We start from the raw sequence: 20,582 nt of genomic DNA, 5'->3' as shown, positions 1-20,582 counted from the left end.
GTCAAAGGACTAAAAAGGTATATGGATTTATAGGGTCAGTATCTGAAAGGAGAAACAGTTTGCTTTTTCAAGATGCTGAACTAAACCATGGTCTTGACAAATTAAATACAACGATAAAACCTTAATTACCTGTCCTAATCGTGTCTCCAATTGTAAATAAACAAATAATTAAGTATAAGCACGATGCATATGATTTTGCATATCACCAACATGAATATGTAGTAATTTATTATTTTCAGAATTGAAATAACTATTAGAAACCCATGAAACCACTTTACTGAGTATCAATAAGTTTAATGAAGAAGAATTTACCAGTTATGAAGCTTTTACCAGTGCCGAAAGCCTAAAACCCTGGACACAATAAAAGCAAAAGTTAGGAAAACAACCAAATTCATTGAAATCATTCGAGTTACGTTGAAGGTAGGGATTGAATTTAGCCCACGTTTAATGAATTTGATGGCGAAAGCACTAGTGTGGGTATATTTTGCACCAAATGAACTAGGGTTTGAAGGCAACGAAGGGATATACTCGCTGCATATCTTAATAGAGATAAATGGTATGGTATCCGGAGTATACTTTTCCTATTTATATGGCTCATCCAAACGCGACATCAGTGCGACAATTTTTGGGATACATCCGAAATTTGCTAATTAGATAGTATCCGGCTAGGGTATATTGGAAAGCTCGTGGTATGTTTGTGTAACTATCTGCAAGCCGTGGTATTGGACATAAATATACCTCCGGATGTGCCTTCCAAACATAATTTAACCAATTTTGGACATTTGTCATGAAAAATGCAATAAAAGACCCCAAAGTCATGAAACTTGACATTTCACATTTCTTTTCCAAAGTTTGAACTTAAATTCCATCATTTAGGTATACTTAATAGGGTGTTTGGCAACCATCGGGACTTCTAGGAAGTACCTCTGAGAAGTAAAAAGATAAAAAAGTTAGTTTGTCAAATCACTTACTTCTGAAAATCGATAACTCAACAGGTCTGTACTGTAACATTTTAGAGATTTCAATCCTCTGTGAACAAAAATGAAAACTATTCCATACCGTGAATCAATGATTTGTAAAGAGTGGATGATGATTCAACAACTAACGACCCAATCTCAAATTGTAACGATGATTGATGTGTGCTCTCTGAATTAAAATACAATTTGATGATGAAAACCATAAATTGATTCCATCGAAATTATAAGATCATCTTCCTCATCCAAAGCCATAATGTCTTATGCTACTCAACTTAATTTTATACATGAAACTTCTTACCCAAATTCAAGTATTGTATATAATATACTAATAACCTTACAAGATTAAATAATATTTGGGATTACCCAATCTGCAAAAAATAAAAAATCTTTAAGAGCATGCAAATATGCTTTTAAACTTCAATCGTTCCAATCCGTAGTTTGCTGAAAATTTGAATCTAGACCATAAATCTAAATCATGATACAAGATAAGAAGTAATGTTAACATAGAATAACATGAATATCACTAAAGGTAGGTAAATGAACACAAGTGTTATAGTGGATCGGTACTATACTTACGTCCACTTTGAATCTAAGACTTTATTAGTAAAGAAGAACACAACACAAGAAGAATAAGAGTTTTCTGTCTTAGAACCCTAATATTTCACAGAGATAAGGATTAAAATCTATCCTAGTTTCTTCAGAGCTTTACTCTTTATTTATAGGCAAAGTGTTTATACACCACACTTTGCTATAACACATTGTATCTAACTTGATGTAACTAGTCACATGGTCATTCGCTCTCAATCCTCACCCGAGATCGACAGGCTTGGGTTCATCCATATCTTTTCGCATCTTTCCCGACAGGTCGTGTCAATACTTTTATGGCCACCTAATCATACCATTCAGTGACTCTGTCAAAGGTCACTTCGTACTCTGCTCTTGCTCCTACTTCCACCTGACATAATTTAACTTGGCACGTCTTCTTTATGCATTCAATGCCTTGTCGTGTATTCAAACCTGCACACTTGTTAGAGCACTTCTCGGTCGAACTCACAAGCGTTGCTATCTCAAGCTTGTTTGTCAAGTTTAGTTTCCAAAACTATAAGTCTTGATTTCCAGACTACTTATAGCTAAGTCTCTGATTAGGATAGTAAGTGTAGTTGAGCATTATACTTCACGACGTTCATCGATTGAAGACGAAGAACTTGTTAGAGCATTGCTCGGTCGAACTCGCATGCGTTTATATCTCAAGCATGTTTGTCAATGTTAGTGATCAAAACTATGAGTCTTGATTTATAGCCTATTTAGATGTCTCGGACTAGGACGTGAGCTTTAGACTTCACGGCGTTCATCTCTTGAAGACGAAGAACTACTAAGGGGAGCTTGTGGAACTTCGTCGACAAAAGGTATGTGGAGACTGAAACTTATCTATCACTTGGAAATTCTATTTTTAATCTATATCCTATATTGAGACATAAGTCGTGTTACGATATATTTTTCTATTATACACATTTGAGATTTCGAGTTGAGTTTATCTCGCTTATATATTTCGCGGAATATGTGTTGGCAAGCTTTCGCTTTGGCCGAATTCATCTTACATTCGTTGACGAAAATACGAATAAGATCATATGAAAATTGTCGAGTTACATATACATGGTTTGTGTGATACAATCATTTGGTGTCGTCTTGGAATGTTTCGTTATGATAATTTCAATAACTTGAATTTGACGAAAAATAGTTTGTGAACAACAACTTTATAACGTCATCTAAGAAAGTTTCAATGATTGAAATAAATAGTTTAGAATCATGTAACCATGTTTAGATATAATCATAGTGTGTTAATCACATTAGTGTATAAATCCAAAACCGGGAACCTGAAGTATGCATACTCGTACACGTACTGGTGGTTACTGATGAGGGCAAGTATGCGTACCCGTATGCATACTGGCGGAGAGTTCACTTCCGTGAATTTTTGCCGGAGTTTGGAATATGTAGTAGTATGCGCACCCATACGCGTACTGGCATAACCAAACTCAAGTTCGGCTACTCAAGTATGCGTACTCATTTGCGTACTTGAGTAGTTTACTTTCTAAAATCGGTTGTGCACATGAAATTAAACATTTATATAATACGGAATGCAATCTTTGCAAACCATGGCTATAATGTTCATGAATTTATTCGAGTGAATCAAATCGATTTTGTTTCGATTGTGTTCTTGTATACTTCTATGAGAATATAGCAATTGAACGACTCTTTAACTAGTTTCATTTGAGTCATTTGAACCAGTTTGAAATAAGATGAATATGGTTAATATGAGAGTTAATCATATGGCTAACTTTGGTTGACCATGTTGAGCCAACATAGGTGTACACGTTTGGGTACGGTTACATAAACCTAAATGAGGGTACATTTCATTTGTGTGTAACAAGCTAAGTTCGATCTAACGGTTAAAAGATATTAGCTTGGTTGAATCAGGTTTTTCATCTAACGTTTAATATTGAATGCTTTGTTACCAAGGTAACTTAGATTGCAAACCCTGATTTGAAAACTATATAAAGGAGAACTCTAGCAACTGGGAAACCTAATCCCCACACTTCTGTGTGTTACTAGTTGCATAAGCTATAGTCGATTCTCCTTTAACCTTAGGTTTTCCTAAACCTTGTTGGTTAACGACTTCAAAGACTTCATTGGGATTGTGAAGCCAGACCCAACTATTTTCTCTTGTAGTTGCGTATTCTGATCTTGCCTGATTCTATCGTTTAGTACTACCTTCTTTAAGATTTTCTCGAGATTAATTTCTTCGATAGGCAAGATAAAACGTGATCACAAACATCTTCGTCTCATCGTTTGTGATTCCACAATATCTAGTTTCTCCATCATACGATTTAGATTATTGTGAGGTGATTGATAATACTAAGCTGTTCTTCGGGATTATAAGTCTGGTTTATCAATTGGTTCCTGTTCACCTTGATTTATCAAAAGACAAAACAAAGACTCTTGGGTATTTCTGTGGGAGACAGATTTATTCGAACCTATAGACTTTTCTGTGTGAGACAAATTTGTTTATCAAGTCTTCGACTTTGGGTCGTAGCAACTCTTGGTTGTGTGTGAGATCAACTAAGGGAATCAAGTGCGTAGTATCATGCTGGGATCAGAGACATAAGGAGCGCAATTGTACCTTGAATCAGTGTGAGATTGATTAGGTTTCAACTATAGCCCAGTCCGAAGTTAATTGGCAGTAGGCTAGTGTGTAGCGGCTTAATACAGTGTGGTGTTCAAACTGGACTATGTCCGGGGTTTTTCCGCATTTGCGGTTTTCTCGTTAACAAAATTCTGGTGTCTGTGTTATTTCTTTTCCGCATTATATTTTGTTATACATTGAAATATCACAGGTTGTGCGTTTAGATCAATCAATTAGAATATCTGACCTTTGGTTGTTGATTTACATTGATTGACACTTGAACATTGGTCTTTCGTACCGTTCAAGTTGTTTCACATAATAATCAGGCTCGCGGATTTGTATCTGTTTGATTTGCTGAGTATATTGTGAAACATAGATATTAAACTCTTTGATATACTTTACTCTAGATTGAGTACGACTGTCTAGTTAATTCTCTAAAAAGTGTATTGGAGTAAGTCCTCTCAGATTGCCAAATGAATTGTTGGGTGTGGTTGTTAGACCCCCGTATTTTCAGAACTACTAAGGGGAGCTTGTGGAACTTCATCAACAAAAGGTATGTGGAGACTTGAACTAATCCATCACTCAAAAGTCTATTTACTCTATCTGCTATTTGAGATAAAAGTCATATAGCTATGTAGACTTCGATTATACACATTTGATATTTCGAGCTGAGTTTAACTCGCTTACATATTTCTCGAAATATGTGTTGGTAAACTTTCGCTTTAACCAAGTTCATCTTATATTCTTGACGAAAGTCAAAAGATGGTCATGTGAAAATCGCTTTGTAACATCTTATATGATTTGTGTGAGACAACCATTTAATGTAGACTCAGAATGTTTCGTATTGATCATTTGATCACTTGAAAATTGCTTAATTTGAAGCTAATGGTTTGTGTGAGACGGGTATTGTCGTCTTCTAAGAATGTTTCAATGATTGAAATGGGAGTTTAGAACAAATAACCATGATTCGATATAGCACAATATGCATACTTGTATGCTAACTGTTGCAAGTTATTCCAAGTCGGGGAACCATAGTATGCATACACGTATACGTACTAGTTGGTTAATGAAAGTCCGGGAACTTAGTATGCATACCGGTATGCGTACTGCCGTGAGGTTCAAGTTCCGGAAATTTATCTGAGTTTGGAAGGTATGCGTACCCGTTCACATACTGGCGAACCCAAACGAAGTCCGACTACTTAGGTATGCATACCCGTTTGCATACTTGAGTAGGTTATGTTCTAAAATCAGTTTGTTCATGAACTAATACTTTTATATATTAAGGAATGCAATCTTTTGCAAACCGTGGCTATAATGTTCACGAATTGATTCGAGTGAATCAAAATCGATTTTGCTTCAATTGTGTCTTGTATACTTCTATGAGAATATAAACAATTGAACAACTCTATAACTAGTTTCATTTGAACTAGTTATGGTTAAGATGAATATGATTGATATGAAAGTGTTCACATGGCTAACTTAGGTTAAGTATTGTTGAGCCAACAAGGTGTACACGTTTAGATACGGTTACTCATATCTAAATGAAGTCACTTTTAATTTGTGTGTAACAAGCTAAGTTCGATCTAACGGTTGAAAGATATTAGCCCGAGTCTAATCAGGTTCATCTAACGGTGAATATTGAATGCTTTGTTACCAAGGTAGCTGATTGCAAACCCTGATAAGGAAACTAGATAAAGGAGAACTCTAGCAATTGGAAAACCTAATCCACACACCTCTTGTGTGATAGTGGTTGCGACTAGAGTCGATTCTCCTTTAACCTTAGGTTTTTCCAAAACCCAATAGGTTAACGACTTGAAGACTTCATAGGGATTGGGAAGCCATGCCTAACTATTTTCTCTATAGTTGCGTGTTATGATCTTGTTGTTTTCTATCGTGACTGAGTACTATCTTCTCTAAGATTTGCTCGAGATTTAATCTCTGATAGGCAAGATAAAAAGTAGTCACAAACATCTTCGTCTCACCGTTTGTGATTCCACAATATCTTGTTTCGCTACCATACGATTAAGATTATTGTGAGGTGATTGATATTACTAGGTTCTTACTCGGGAATATAAGTCCAGTGTATCAATTGGTTCCTGTTCACCTTGATTTATCAAAATACGGAACAAAACTCATAGGTATTAGTGGGAGACAAATTTATCTATTCAATAGACTTTTCTGTGTGAGACAGATTGGTTTATCAAGTCTTCGACTTTGGGACGTAGCAACTCTTAGCTGTGGGTGAGATCAACTAAAGGAATCAAGTGCGCAGAATCCGGCGTGGTTCTAGAGGCGTAAGGAATGTGATTGTACCTTGATCAGTGTGAGTTTGGTTACGGCTCAACTACATTCAAGTCCGAAGTTAACTTGGAGTAGGCTAGTGTCTGTAGCGGCTTAATACAATGTGGTGTTTAAATCTAAACTAGGGTTTTTCCTGCATTTGCGGTTTCCTCGTTAACAAAATTTATGGTGTCTGTGTTATTTGTTTTCCGCATTATTTGTTTATATAATTGAAATATCACAGGTTGTGCATAGTTCAATCAATTAGATAATCTAACCTTTGGTTGTTGATATAAATTGATTGACACTTGGATATTGGTCTTTGGTACCATCCAAGTTATTTCTCATATTAATCTGGTTCACAGATTTCTATCTGTTCGATTGCCGAATGATTTGAGAAATGAAGATACAACTCTTGGATATATTTTCATTGATTGAGTCTGACTGTCTAGTTGATTCTCTTGGAATTATATTGGAGTTTATCCATACAAATTTCCTAAACGAAATATTGTGTGAGGTTGTTAGACCCCCGCTTTTTCAACACTGTTCTGTTCATGATCTTTCCACGCGTCGCTTCTCTGTGGTGGTGGTAGATATCTCGAGTTTGGGAAGGTAACTTTATGTCTCCTATTCGGTGCTTCTCAGCTTTGTCCCTTCGCTACATCCACCTCTCGTGATGCTTACACGTGGTTCTTAGGTATTTTACCATCACAATCCGCCCTTTTTCTTTTCATCTTTACGAAGGTCTCGTGATGCTTACCCGTGGTTCTTAGGTATTTTACTATCACAATCTGCCCCTTTTCTTTTCATCTTTACGAAGGGTGAGATTGAGAGGAAAATTCTCATTTTTTTCTGTAACTGCTGACACGTTCTGACCCGGTGGATTTTTTAACCGCCATATATTATCCGCTAGCACGTTCAATATGACTTGTATACCGGTTACATGCGGTTCTCATTCCTTTTGGGGATTTTTTGTCTCCTTTATAAGAGATCCTCATTGGATTTTTCAAAGCATTTTATTTTTTCAGACTCATCGTCTTCTGCTCTCGCTTCTTCATTGTGATCTTTGTGAAGATTTTTATTCTCTTCGCTTTTATGATTTCTTGAATGTCTGGTCATCAAAGGGACATGTCTTCATTCAGGTTCATCTCATTATTCCTCCTTCATCTCATTTTTTCTTGTCTTTGAGTTTTGATGTGTGTCCATGATTTTCAAGTGTTATCGTCTTTTACTTGGTTAGGGTTTTATTTTCTGGTTGTTTTTTGGGTTATTTTAAGAGGTCTGCTCGGAAACCTTCTGATGTTGACGTCAAAGCTCAGTATCTACAAAACATCATTGAGACCCATGATCTTCAGCGGTTCAAAGTATCTTGCGCTTATCCCAAGGGCTCTAAAGGGATCATGGTGTCGGATATCGCTCGTCAGAGGTAGTCTTCAAATAGGATAGTAGTTTGTGAGGTTCAATTGAAGGCTGGTCTAAGACTACCTCTGTATGATCCCGACGACTCCTTTCAATACGAGGTGCTGGCTCGGAATAAACCTCAGCCGGTCGTTTTTCAATACTCTGGTAATTGGTGGAGACTGCTTCGTGAAGTTATTTATCGCAGTCATGGTCGTTGGACTAAGCGCGATGATCGTCCATAAGTAGACAATCTTGCGAAGAATCGTTGGATGTATACTCCCGATGCTTTTCTTTAGGACTATTGCTCCCCTCAAGCTATTCAGAGACATTTAGGCTAGGGTTACATATCGCGTTTTCCGCGATCCTCTTTTACTGGTCCTATCATTCTTTTAGATGAGGATCTGCCAGCTTCATCTAACAAGAATCAGTGTAAGACTTGTGATCCATACCGGTTCAAGTGTCCCTTGATTATTGAAGGCCATGTTATTTATGGATGGATATTTCCCGACAATGCTGCTCAAGGTGTGGCTTCTGTGCATGGTCGCTTCCCCGACTATCATGCATGGGAGTTGGTGTGTATCAAGATATAACATGCTCGCGTCCGTCGCACTTGATTACTAATGAAGAGGTAGATGATGCTGATGATGATTAGGAGGAGGAAGAAGAAACCCAACGTCGTTGCACTTCGATCTGGGGTATCTCCATAGTCATAAGGAAACCCAACGTCGTTGTATCCAAAAATTGCATACTGACCTTAGTAATGCAAGGTCTTTTGTTCGCTCTCGATTCTCGTACACGGGGTCTTAAGTCTGAACGCGATGCATTATTGAAGTATAAGAATGACCATATCCTTGTCTTGTAAGATTACGAGAAAGATAAAGATACCTTTAGGCAATCCCATAGGGATGTATATCGGTTGGAAAAAGAATTGGATTGTGTGCGTGACGACCTTGCTCTACTTAGAGAGGAATATACATGGCATTTGAATCATTGTGCCAGTAGGTCTGCATGGATTACTGTGGATGGTAGTCGCCTTATCGAGTTGGACGCGTCCGAAACTGAGACTAAGAGGACTTTAAAATCAGTATTTTGGACTGCCAAGGTAGCTGGCGGTCGTGCCCTTGTTGCTTTTGGATGTTAGAGCCCTTGATATAATGACTTATATATATTATTTTGGTTTTGCAGTTGCACGACAAAGAATCACTCAATTGGAATCTGATTTAGCTGCGTTTGTGGGTGCTCAAGCGGATGCTGAGGATCATCTTGCAGAGGCGGTTACTCGAGCAAAAAATGCAGAGGAACAATATCAACGCGCTTTTACTAAGAATGCAAACACGTTATTGGAGACATATACTGAGTTCAAGAAATTTTATCAAAGACTGCTTGAGGAGCTTTGGGCAGCTAAGAGCAACTGCAGTGGACGAGCAAACCTATAATTATGGTCCATGGACGAGACGCAACGGGACGAAGTAAAGACTAAAATCTGGACCAAAACCAAATTCCAGACCATATTTGGTTTGGGACCAAGACCAAAACTCTATATAGTGGAGAGGATGTATAATCACCGTTTGTCATCGGGCGTGTATATAATCTACGCCTGTTGTGAAACGTACGTAAAATCACCGCCCCATAAAGAGGCGTGTATATAAGTTACGCCCGGTTCAGGCGTTGCTGAAATGTTCGCCCGTTGGGACGTTGCTAAAGTTTACGCCCCACGCCAGGCGTTCATAAAATTAACGCCCCATTCAGACGAAGATTATACAAACGCCCCAGCCCGGCGTTGATATTGTTAACGCCTCACGCCAGGCGTATATATAGTTAACGCCCCATCCCGGCGTTGATATTGTTAACGCCCCACTCCAGGCGTATATATAGTTAACGCCCCAGCCCGTTGATATTGTTAACGCCCCACGCCAGGCGTATATAGTTAACGCCCCATCCCGGCGTTGATATAGTTAACGCCCCACTCCAGGCGTATATATAGTTAACGCCCCAGCCCGGCGTTGATATTGTTAACGCCCCACGCCAGGCGTTTATATAGTTAACGCCTGTTGTTGAGCGGACTTAATAGCTCCGCCCCAAGCTTGAGTTTAAAAAAAATTAAAACGTTAGACAAAATTGATTTTGAAATTTTTTTATACCGTTGGTAATTCGAACGTTGAAGAAAATGGAACGTTGGATAATTTGGAACGTTGGAAAGTTTGGAAGACATTTTGGAACGTTGAAAATTTCGGAAGAAACACCTATATATACACATGAGATCCTGTGACATTTTCCCACGACTAATACTTCAAACTATCTATCACACCAATAAGAAGAAATATTATTTCTGCTTTCAAATCATTTGGAAAATTTTCACGGATTCGCTTACAATGGCACCAAGAGTAGCACGAGGTCCAAATTTTACGACAATCGAAGATGTAACAATGTGTAAAATTCATTTATCTATATCTCAAGATTCTAGTGTTGGAGCTGATCAATCAGAGGCGACGTTGTGGACTCGTATCAAGGATGATATTGAACTTCATTTACCTAATAATCCAGAGCGGTCTTGGAGTTCTTGGCAAAAACGATATCAGGGAATAAGTAAAGATGTGGCGTTATTTTCGGCAAAAGAGGCAGAAGTTGAAGGTGAATATCATACTGGATGGGGTCCTGAAAAGAAGGTAAGCATTCTTGATTTTTCGAACAATTGTTTTCTAATATTTAATAAGCGCCCATGTACTTAAGTGTTTTTAAAAACATTAACAGCTTGAAGAAGTTAACAAGAGGTTCAAGGAATGCAACGATGGGAAAAAATTTAAGCACGAAGAGTGCTACCCAATTGTGTTAGAAAATATAAAATATAATCGGCGATCGACTTTTGTATTCGATACGACGCATGATTTGGACACTTATGAGAATAACGAGGAAGATGATGAAGGACCGCAAACAACAACTCAAGGAGAGACCGGTAACGACACAGATGGGGGAGACATAGAGAACACATATCTTCGTAAGATGGGGAAAAAAGCAGCAAAAAGATTGAAGAAAACAGGGAGAGAGAAATCCAGTCACCAAGAGGAATTGATGGGAATAATTATTAAAGAACAACAAAATTTCAATACTCATTACCAAGCACAATCAAGATTCAAGATGGAACAAAGAGCAGCAGAGTTTGCAGCAAAACAAGCTGAACATGCGGCAAAAATAGCCAAGCAAGCTGAAGACGACGAATTTCGCATCATTATGATGGATCTTCAAAAAATGGATCCTGTACAACAAGAGTACTTCCAACTTCGCAGGGCGGAGATAGTTCGGAATAGAAGAAACCAATCTTAACACAAAGGCGGAATAGTTCAAACCTTAATTATTTCTCCTATTTAGTGATTAGTAGTATTATTATATTATTGTTTTAAATTTCTTATTATCTGAACAATTAGCATTATTATATTAATTTTTGGATTTAAATTTACTTCCGTTGATTTGAATTAAATTTCTACCTTTTGAAACATACGACCTTAATTAAAACTTGAGGATGTTTACATACAAAGAGATAATAGAACGTACAGCAAAATCATTTGGGAAAACTTGAGGATGATTACCAAATTTAACATAGAAAGGAAATGACAAACGACAATTTTAATTCCCATATTCTGCCCATATATATTCGATCAAGTCATCACGCAAGCGAATATGTGCATCTTTGTTACGCATTGCACGTCGGCGTTGCTGAGCTCTAATTTGGGAAAACTCGTCACTATTGCCTCTTAATATATTAACCGGTGCTGCGTTGCTACGTTGTTCATAAACATGTGGCCAGTCACCGGGTAGACGCTCATCCTCGACTATCATATTATGTAAGATAATACAAGTTTTCATGATATAGGCAAGCACATCTGGATTCCACATTCTTGCAGGTTTTGATGATTCCAAATTGTTGTTGAAGTACACCAAATCCCCGTTCAACATCTTTTCTTGCACCCTCTTGCATCGATGAAAATATTTCCTTTTTCCTACCAACCGGATGTTTAATGGCCATAATAATAGTAGGAATCTCTGGGTATATTCCATCACCTAGATAATACGGCATATCATATGAATGTCCGTTCACCTCATAGCTCACCGACGGTGTTTTTCCTGTTACAAGACTTCGAAAAACATATGAACGGTTCATAACATTAATATCGTTGTTAGAGCCGGGCATACCAAAAAAAGCATGCCAAAACCATAGGTCATACGACACCACTGCCTCCAACACGATACTTTCTCTCCCTTTATACGCGGTGTAAGCCCCAGAATCTGCCGACGGACATTTATCCCATTTCCAATACATGCAATCTAGACTACCCAACATCCCAGGAAATCCCCGGTCTTTGTTTTGCTTGAGCAACAGTTCAATATCACCAACCGTTGGTTCACGCAAATATTCTTTCCCATACACATTCACAATCATCTTACAGAACCTACGAGTAGCTTCCAGCACAGTTTTTTCTCCTATGCGTAAGTACTCGTCTATTGCATCTGCCGCACATCCGTAAGCTAACATTCGTACTGCTGCTGTTACTTTTTGATGAGGGTTTAATCCTAAAACTCCACAAGCATCGGGCTTTTGAACAAAATATCTGTTTGCATTGGTAACACCTTCCACTATCCGGTTAAACAATTGTCGACGCATTCTAAATCTTCTGCGAAAAACATTGGGTGGTTGGTTTGGGTACGGAGAGAAATAGTCGTTCCATAGAAGTTCAGCCCCTGACTCACGATCTCTTGGTATTCTGATACGAGTTTGAGGCCATTTTGAATTTGTAACAAGGACTCCCAAACTAACGGCCATGTTATTTTGCATAATTGCTATTGCATCATCATCCGAGGAATAAAAACTACTATTAGAAGAAGAAGATGAAGAAGAAACAGAAGAGCAATAATGAGCGGTTTTCTCATAGTGTTCCATTACTATATGAAGCAGAAGAGATGTATTGTTATTCATATATTGAGTGATCAGGTCTTTAATTTATAACCCATTTTCAAGAGCATTAAAAAAACCAAAAATAGATATTTTTTTGGGTTCAAGCAAAAGTGTTTTCCAAAAAAGATAAAGTGTTTGTCAGTGACCTGATATGACTATACTATATATGATATGACTATACTATATATGATATGACTATACTATATATGGATACTACATCAAGATTTTCAAAAGCAGCTAACCATCCAGCATCAATATAAGTCTTTGCATTAAAAAAGAAAAAATGTCCCAAAACATACATGAAAAAGGCAATTGCTACTCTATGAGCAAGGTTTCTATCATTTTCAGCCGCAACCAACTTGTCTTCGAAGAAATATGCCCTTAAATATTTAATTGTAATTGAATTTGAAACCCACGACGGTGCTTTTGGACAGAGCGTGACATCTTGGATATCCGGAAAGATATGCTCACGAACATGTTCAAATTGGTACTTCCCCGAATCATAAGGAACATCAGGCCCATCACCGATACTCAGTCCAGTCAACATGAGCCAATCTAGGGGGGTGAATCCCATCTCACCAAATGGGAAGTGAAAAGTGTTTGTTGTATCCCAAAACCGCTCAGCAATATAATCAACCATTGAATGGTTGGTTTCGCTACATTGTATGTCCAGTAAATTTTGCCATCCCGCTTTTTCAATAATATATTTAGCTCTAGGACAGTGTTGTGAAATAGTTTGATAGTGATGAATTACCGATGCCAAAGATCCACGATGTTGATACTTCAATTTGTGCTCCCCTGTAAATGTGATGTCCGTAGTAGCGTGCGGTTTATCATCTTGCAGTATAGGAAACCTCCCTAACCGGGGAATATCAACCTCCTTAATTGTACCAGTAGGGATTAAGTTATAATCCTCTTCGGCTACAGATTTTTGTTTCTTGTTCGTCTTCATGCGACCATTGAACCGCGCTGTGAATTTGTTCAACATCTGTGCACACACAATAGATGCAGTTACATTATTAAAAGACCAACCCTCATTAACGAATATTTTTATTAGTCCATCACCATTTATATTCCAAATACTATAAATCCTTAACACAAACCATATCAATTCCAAATTCTATAATTCCACAAACACAAATTAAATCGTCACCGATGCATTTCGAAAATCATTACAAGATTCCACAACCCAATTTAATCACTTCAAGATTCCATAAAAATCACTAAAAAATCAATTCCATACTCACGCAATTAGCTCTTCTACATATGTAACTCCCAAAATTTACATAACTACAATTTACATAACTAAAATTAATCACCTCAAAATTCAATAAAAAACAATACAAATTCAATTATTGGTAACCATATTCACATACAACATGCAGAAAAGCAATAATTAATCCAATAATTTACATAACTACAATAATTTAAAATTAATCCAATAATTTTAAAATTAATCCAATAATTTACATAACTACAATTATTGATAACCATATTCACTAAAATTAATTACCAACAGACAACATGCAGAAAAGCAATAAAAGGAAGCTCTCAATTGAAATAGGTTGATTGAAACAGATGAAGGGTGAGAACTATTTCCCACATAATCTACATAACCACAGATTTTTACAATACCCAAAAATTGTAAATCTATTCCGCCCACAAATTAGATCTTCTATAACTATTTTAAAAAAAAATTTAACCAAATTTACATAAGCAGCAAATATGGTTTTTTTCACATACATATTAATCTCTAAAAAAACATAAAACACACATACCCAATTAAATTTAACCAATTTCATATTCATATTTGTTCGTTAAAACCCAATTTTATATAAACTAATTTTAACAAATAAAATCCTAAATAAATTATACAACAATATGGATAAAACAAAAGAGGGTTAAGAAAAAAAAAACATACCTCTTTTGTAACCCGGGTTCATCAAGTATCTCGTTTTTTTCTTTTCTTTTACTGCTCGTTACTGTGATGTGTTGGTTTAGAAGCTGTGTTTGTGGGCGGTAGAAACAAAGAGGAGGTAGAAAAGAAAAGAAGAAGACGGAGAAGATTAGGGTAAAGGGCAAGTGAACACGTGGGCTATACGTGGTGGTTAGAGATTGTCTGGGCTTTAATTCCACACGTGCTCGATACGTGTGTTAATACAAGTCCAACACTATACGTACGCCTACCATGAGGCGTTGATTCCTTCATTCGCCTGAGTGAAACCAAGCGTTGATTATACGTACGCCTGAGAGAAGAGTGAGGCGTTGATTATACGTACGCCTGAGTGAGGCGTTGATTATACGTACGCCTGAATGAGGCGTTGATTATACGTTCGCCTGAAACATGCGTTGATTATACGTACGCCTCAAAACAGGCGTTGATTATACGTACGCTTCATTCAGGCGTTGATTATACGTTCGCCACACCAGGCGTAGATTATACCTACGCCCCTTCTCCGAGCGTGAACTATATGTACGCCCCATAACCGGCGTACTCTTTACCAACGCCCCACAACCAGCGTTAACTATATCTCCGCCCGGCCCAAACGAAGATTATACCAACGCTCCACATGCAAGCGTGGATTATACATCCGCCCGACTAAATATACTCCACTGCCTTAACGTGACACTACAGACTAAACTCAAATTTGATCGTTTGTTTTGGTCTTTAATCTTTGGTTTTGATCGTACCACTGTGGACGCTCTAAGGTACTGAGCGATAGGGTCCTACAGGAGCAGAAAAGCATCGCTCGTGAATCTAGACGTGCGGCAACTGGTGCATCTACTTCTGAGAACGTCTCAATCCTTATTGCTTCTGTTACTGCTAGAGGTACATATGAAGTGGCGGCCCCTATTATTGCTACTGTTATTTCGACCTTGGCTCCGACTGTCAAAACTGCTGCCCCTGCTGGTGTTTTATCTGTTGCGAATGCCCCTGTTTCTACCATAGATACTACTGTCTCAGTCGTTGGATCTGTTTAAGGTGCTGCATGAACACTGAAGTGGAGCATCATGTAGAACAAGTGAAAGAGGTGACATAGAGCTGGTTTATCCGCTCGATATTTCTTTTGATCTTCTTGTATGGAGTTATCTCATACTATGGTTGTATATTTTGAGTACTTGCTAAAATTCTTAGTGTTTATGACTTGGAGTTTTCTCAGATTGGTTCTTGACTCTTTGGATATCTTTATTTGACTTTCTTTTGTTATTCTTGTTGAATTATGTATTCGTTACTTGCTGTTGTTGGGAATTAAATAGTCCACATTGCCTAAAACACCTAGCCTCTATACACATATAACACTATGCGCCTCTCTACTCATTTCCAATTGGTTTTGAGTGGTCGTGTATTGTTAGTTTGTACCAATAATGTACTTCTTCCTCGTAATATCTTGCTTGCTGTGACTGGTGCATTCGTTTTCGTTGATTCTGCATTATTTCGTTGATGATCTGTATATGGGTAATCATGGCATTTTTGAAATATACTACAGTTAATTGTTTTAAACTTAATGTTTTATTATATATGCGACACTTGTGAATTTATGAAGCGTGTATTACAGTTTCATTTGTGTCTTAGCTTATTGTGTTTAGTTTTGGTGACACCTTTGTTGCAAACCTCTGGCTATTACAGGGTGTATCCCCTTAATTTCCCTAGTGGAAATGTCCTAACTGGGTTCTTATTGGGGTGGTACTCTTGGTTTGAATAAATCTCATTGGACCCAATGGACTGATAAACCTGAGTACCTCCATCGCAGGACGTCATCTGGTCTGCAGACTCGCGAATGGCATGGGTCTTATGTGTGCCCGTACTCATCATCAGAAGTATAACAACATCTTATGAGATGACATAGGTTGTATTTCACACTTGCATGAGTCTTATGGGTGTTCGCATGGGTCTTATGTGTGACAGAGTGGTGTACGTGATAAGTTTGATGCATGTGCATGGATGACAATAAATTTACACAGTATATAAAATAAAACTAACCATGTTTATTGATATGTCAAAATGATTTTGCATTAAAACTTTGCAATAGGATTTCTTATATAAGGTCATGGGTAGTACTTCATTAAGTGGATTGCATTCCACGGGTGTTGTACTTCATAGTCATCTGGGTCGAGCAGCCTGTATGCTCCATTTCCTGCTTTGCTAAGGATAGTGTATGGTCTACCCCGGTGCTAATTTACCGACCTTTTCTCGCTGCGGTGTCGTGATCTCACGAAAGATCAATTCGCCAGGTTGGTACTCGCATACTCGAACTCGTTTCTCATATTTGTTCCCTAACCTTTGTTGGTAATTTTCCATATGGTGAAGTGCGACATGGCGGTTTTCTTCAAGGTAGCTGAGCTTTCTTAGAATGAGATTTGTATTTAGATTCCTATCTCAGGCTTCACTCTTGGTTATGGGTATTATTATTTTCATGGGCAAGATTGCTTCAGTTCCGTAGGTTAGGAGGAACGGGGACATTACTGTTGTTGTTCGCCCTGTGTTGCGATAGGCTCAGAGAACGTTGTGCAACTGTTCACACCAACTGCCATAATACGCGTCGAGCTTCTTCTTTATATTGTCTGCAATTGTTTTGTTCGTGGCCTCCGTCTAGCCATTGCTCGCAGGATATATTAGTGTTGACTTTTCCCTTCGTATTTTATAGGTATTAAAAAGCAAATCTATGTTTTTTACTTTCGAACTGCTTTCCATCATCGAATACAATCATTGCTGGTACGCCAAATCAGCAAATAATATTCTCGAATATGAAGGTAAATACATCGCAGTCTCTAATTCGCCTTGGAGGCTTGGCCTCCTCCACTTAGTAAAATAGAATGTTGCGACTGTTAAAAATCCCTTTAATCAGTTCCCGGAACGAATGGTCCTACTATATCGATATCCAATTTAGCAAATGGCTATGGAATAATCACTGAGTTTAAGCATGTGGCAGGCAAGTGAATTTCTTTGCGAATTTCTGGCATTCGTCGCATCTTCGCACCATGTTTTGGCATCTTCGTCCGTCCATATAGGGCCAGTATAGTATCCCTGGGTTTGAGATTTTTTTGCTAGCGACTTGTGGTGTTATGGTTTCCTCCATCACCATAGTGTAGTTTTGTTATTATCATATGTTCTTCTGTCCTTGATAGACACCTCAATAGAGGTCCTAGAAAGGTTCTCTTGTAAATAATTTCCCGTCTAACCTCTTAGTTTCTTGATCTGCTACGAATTTTATGTGCTTCTTGCGACTCTATAGGGAGGGTGCCATTCTCTAGATATGCTTGTATTGGTGTTCGCCAGTCCTCAAGAGTGGTCGCTTTATTTGTCATCATCATGTCTAGCTCGTCGTTCTAAGGGATCGAAGGAAGCGTGATTCGACCAATTTTGATTTCCTTGACAGTTGGGTCAGTCATCGAGGAAATGTATGCTAGAGCATCATCGCGTTGACATCTCGCACAAAATGTCTGAATTTTATGAATGGTATATTGGCGATGTATGTTTGTGCAAGCTTCCAATAACGTTGAAGACATGGGTATAAAACTTGGTACTGCCCCTGTAGTCGTCGGAACACTAATTGAGAATCGTTGGTGAGGCGAACCTATTTGATGCCCATTTTCTTGATGAGTAGTAGGGTATGAATGACCGCCTTGTATTCAATGATGTTGTTTGTAGTGGGAAATTCTATTCGGAAAGCGTGTACGATGCTTATGCCTCCGGGTGTGGTGAAAACCATCCCAATGCATGCCCCCTCTTTGATTGATGAACCATCGATGAATACTTCTCATTTCCTGGGGTTACAAGGCTCAAGTAAGTTGTGTGGGTCGGCATATTCGCCGTCCATCCCTAGAATTCCTTCAATTCCTTCGCCTTCCATAAGGGGAAAATCTGCCAGGAAGTCTGTTACCGCTTGAGCTTTAATTGAGGAGATGATTTCATACTTTATCCTCAACTGTTTAATCTGAGCACTCCATTTAGCTATTCTGCCTATTTTTTCAGCATTTTCTAATACCGCCTTTATTAGTGACTTTGTGAGGACTTCGATTATATGCGCTTGAAAATATGTGCGAAGTTTTTGGGTGGCGAATAGTAGTGCTAGAATTAATTACTCTATCTTTGTGTAGTTTTGTTCGGCGGTAGTGAGAGTCTTGCTAATGAAGTGAACTAGTTCATCCTCTTTCGTCTCTCCCGGACCAGCACTGCGCTTATGGAGTAGGATATAGCGGATAAGTATAAGTGGAGAACCTCCCTAGGTTTGGGTCACTGTAATCTTGGAAGATTGGCTAAGTAGCTTTTAATTCCTTGAAATGCGGCTTCACACTCTTCACTCCACCTGAATTTATCCCCTTTCTTCAAGGTTCTAATAGGTGTTTTCATTTATCAGAGGATCGTGAAATGAAACGTCCGAAAGAAACTAATCTCCCGTTAATCCTTTGTATGTCCTTAATCGTTGCAGGTGTGGGCATGTCTAAGATAGCTTTAACTTTGTCAGGATCTGCCTCGATCCCGTATTTAGTGATAATGATAATATAACCCAAGAATTTTCCCGTTGTCACACCAAAAATGTATTTGGCGAGGTTAGTCTTCATTTTGCATGCTCGCATTTGTGTGAAAATTATCACGTAAATCGGATACGCGGTCGCATGACTTCTTGCTTTTATCCAGCGTATCCTCTACATAGACTTCGAGGGTTTTGTGGATCCACTGACCGAACATTTTTTTGACTAGTCTTTGATATGTGGCTCCCGCATTCCTTAAACCAAAAGGAATCTTATTATAGCAGTATAAACCTCTTGGAGTGAATTAAGCTGTGTGATCCCGATCTTCTTCATCCAAGGAGATTTGATTGTAGCCCGACTGTCCGTCCATCAAAGAGAGTCTTTGGTAGCCAGTTGTCACGTATACTAACTGACCAATGTTGGGTAGTGGTAAACTGTCATTTGGACAAGATTTGTTCAGGTTGGTGAATTCTATGCATATCCTCTCACGCCTCCGATCCTTTTTGGTACTATTACCATAGTTGAGATCCGCTGAGGGTACTTGGCTTCTCTAATTATACCTGAGGACATCATCTTTTTTAACTCATTCCCGACAGCTTCCTAAAAAACTGGTGCCACCTTGCGAATACGTTGTTTGTGAGGCTTTACTTTAGGATCTATTTTCAAGTGATAGTAACAAACATTTGAATCAATTCCAGGCATGTCATCCATGGTCCAAGCAAAAACATCAATGAACTCTTTAAGTAATATTAATAGAGCAACTTCTTCCTTGTTAGGTAATTTTGTTCCTATGCATAAGATTTTTGATTCGGCGTCAGTTGTAATGTTAACTTCTTTAGGTGGTTCGACTATTGTAAATGTCGGCTTTTGTGCTCATATTGGAATCACGTTTTATAATTGCTATCGCAGCAATGAGTTTGATTCTTTTGCAGCATGCTCTTCGAGAGACTTAGCGATTGCTTCGTTTATTTCTTTTTGTTCGCGAGTTTCTCTAGACAGATTTCTGGCGGTTCGCTATGCTTATTCTGCTCTATCGTGCATTTGGACATCCATTCTATCGCAGCATCTTGCTTCCTCAGTTTCTCCCAGAACCTCTACGATTCCCCCTGGTGTAAGAAATCGTATTATTTGATGGTAGGTAGACGCTACCCCTTTGATGCCTGCAATCCATGATCTCCCAGTGATGGTGTTGTAAAAAGATTTCACGTCTACTACACAAAAAGTAGTAACCGTTTTAATTAACCCTAGGTCTGTGTTCAACGTTATTTCACATTTGGGTTTCCATGCTGCCCTATTAAAACCATAGATCGTCTAAGTGAGT

The 20,582-nt window shown here is 38.3% G+C and overlaps 1 protein-coding gene across 1 annotated transcript; it reads left to right on the top strand.

Annotated features, from left to right (window-relative positions):
• Positions 1-8,988: 8,988 nt before the first annotated feature.
• Positions 8,989-15,908, top strand: LOC113354388. The gene is made up of 2 exons (XM_026597733.1): positions 8,989-9,240; positions 15,492-15,908. Exons 1-2 carry the CDS (start codon positions 8,994-8,996, stop codon positions 15,767-15,769), a joined length of 525 nt encoding a protein of 174 aa, XP_026453518.1. The 5' UTR covers positions 8,989-8,993; the 3' UTR covers positions 15,770-15,908.
• The last annotated feature ends 4,674 nt before the right edge of the window (positions 15,909-20,582 follow it).

The sequence above is a fragment of the Papaver somniferum genome, chromosome 2 (genome assembly GCF_003573695.1).
Source record: "Papaver somniferum cultivar HN1 chromosome 2, ASM357369v1, whole genome shotgun sequence".
Lineage (NCBI taxonomy): Eukaryota > Viridiplantae > Streptophyta > Magnoliopsida > Ranunculales > Papaveraceae > Papaver > Papaver somniferum.
This window is presented reverse-complemented; position numbering and strand designations above follow the sequence as displayed.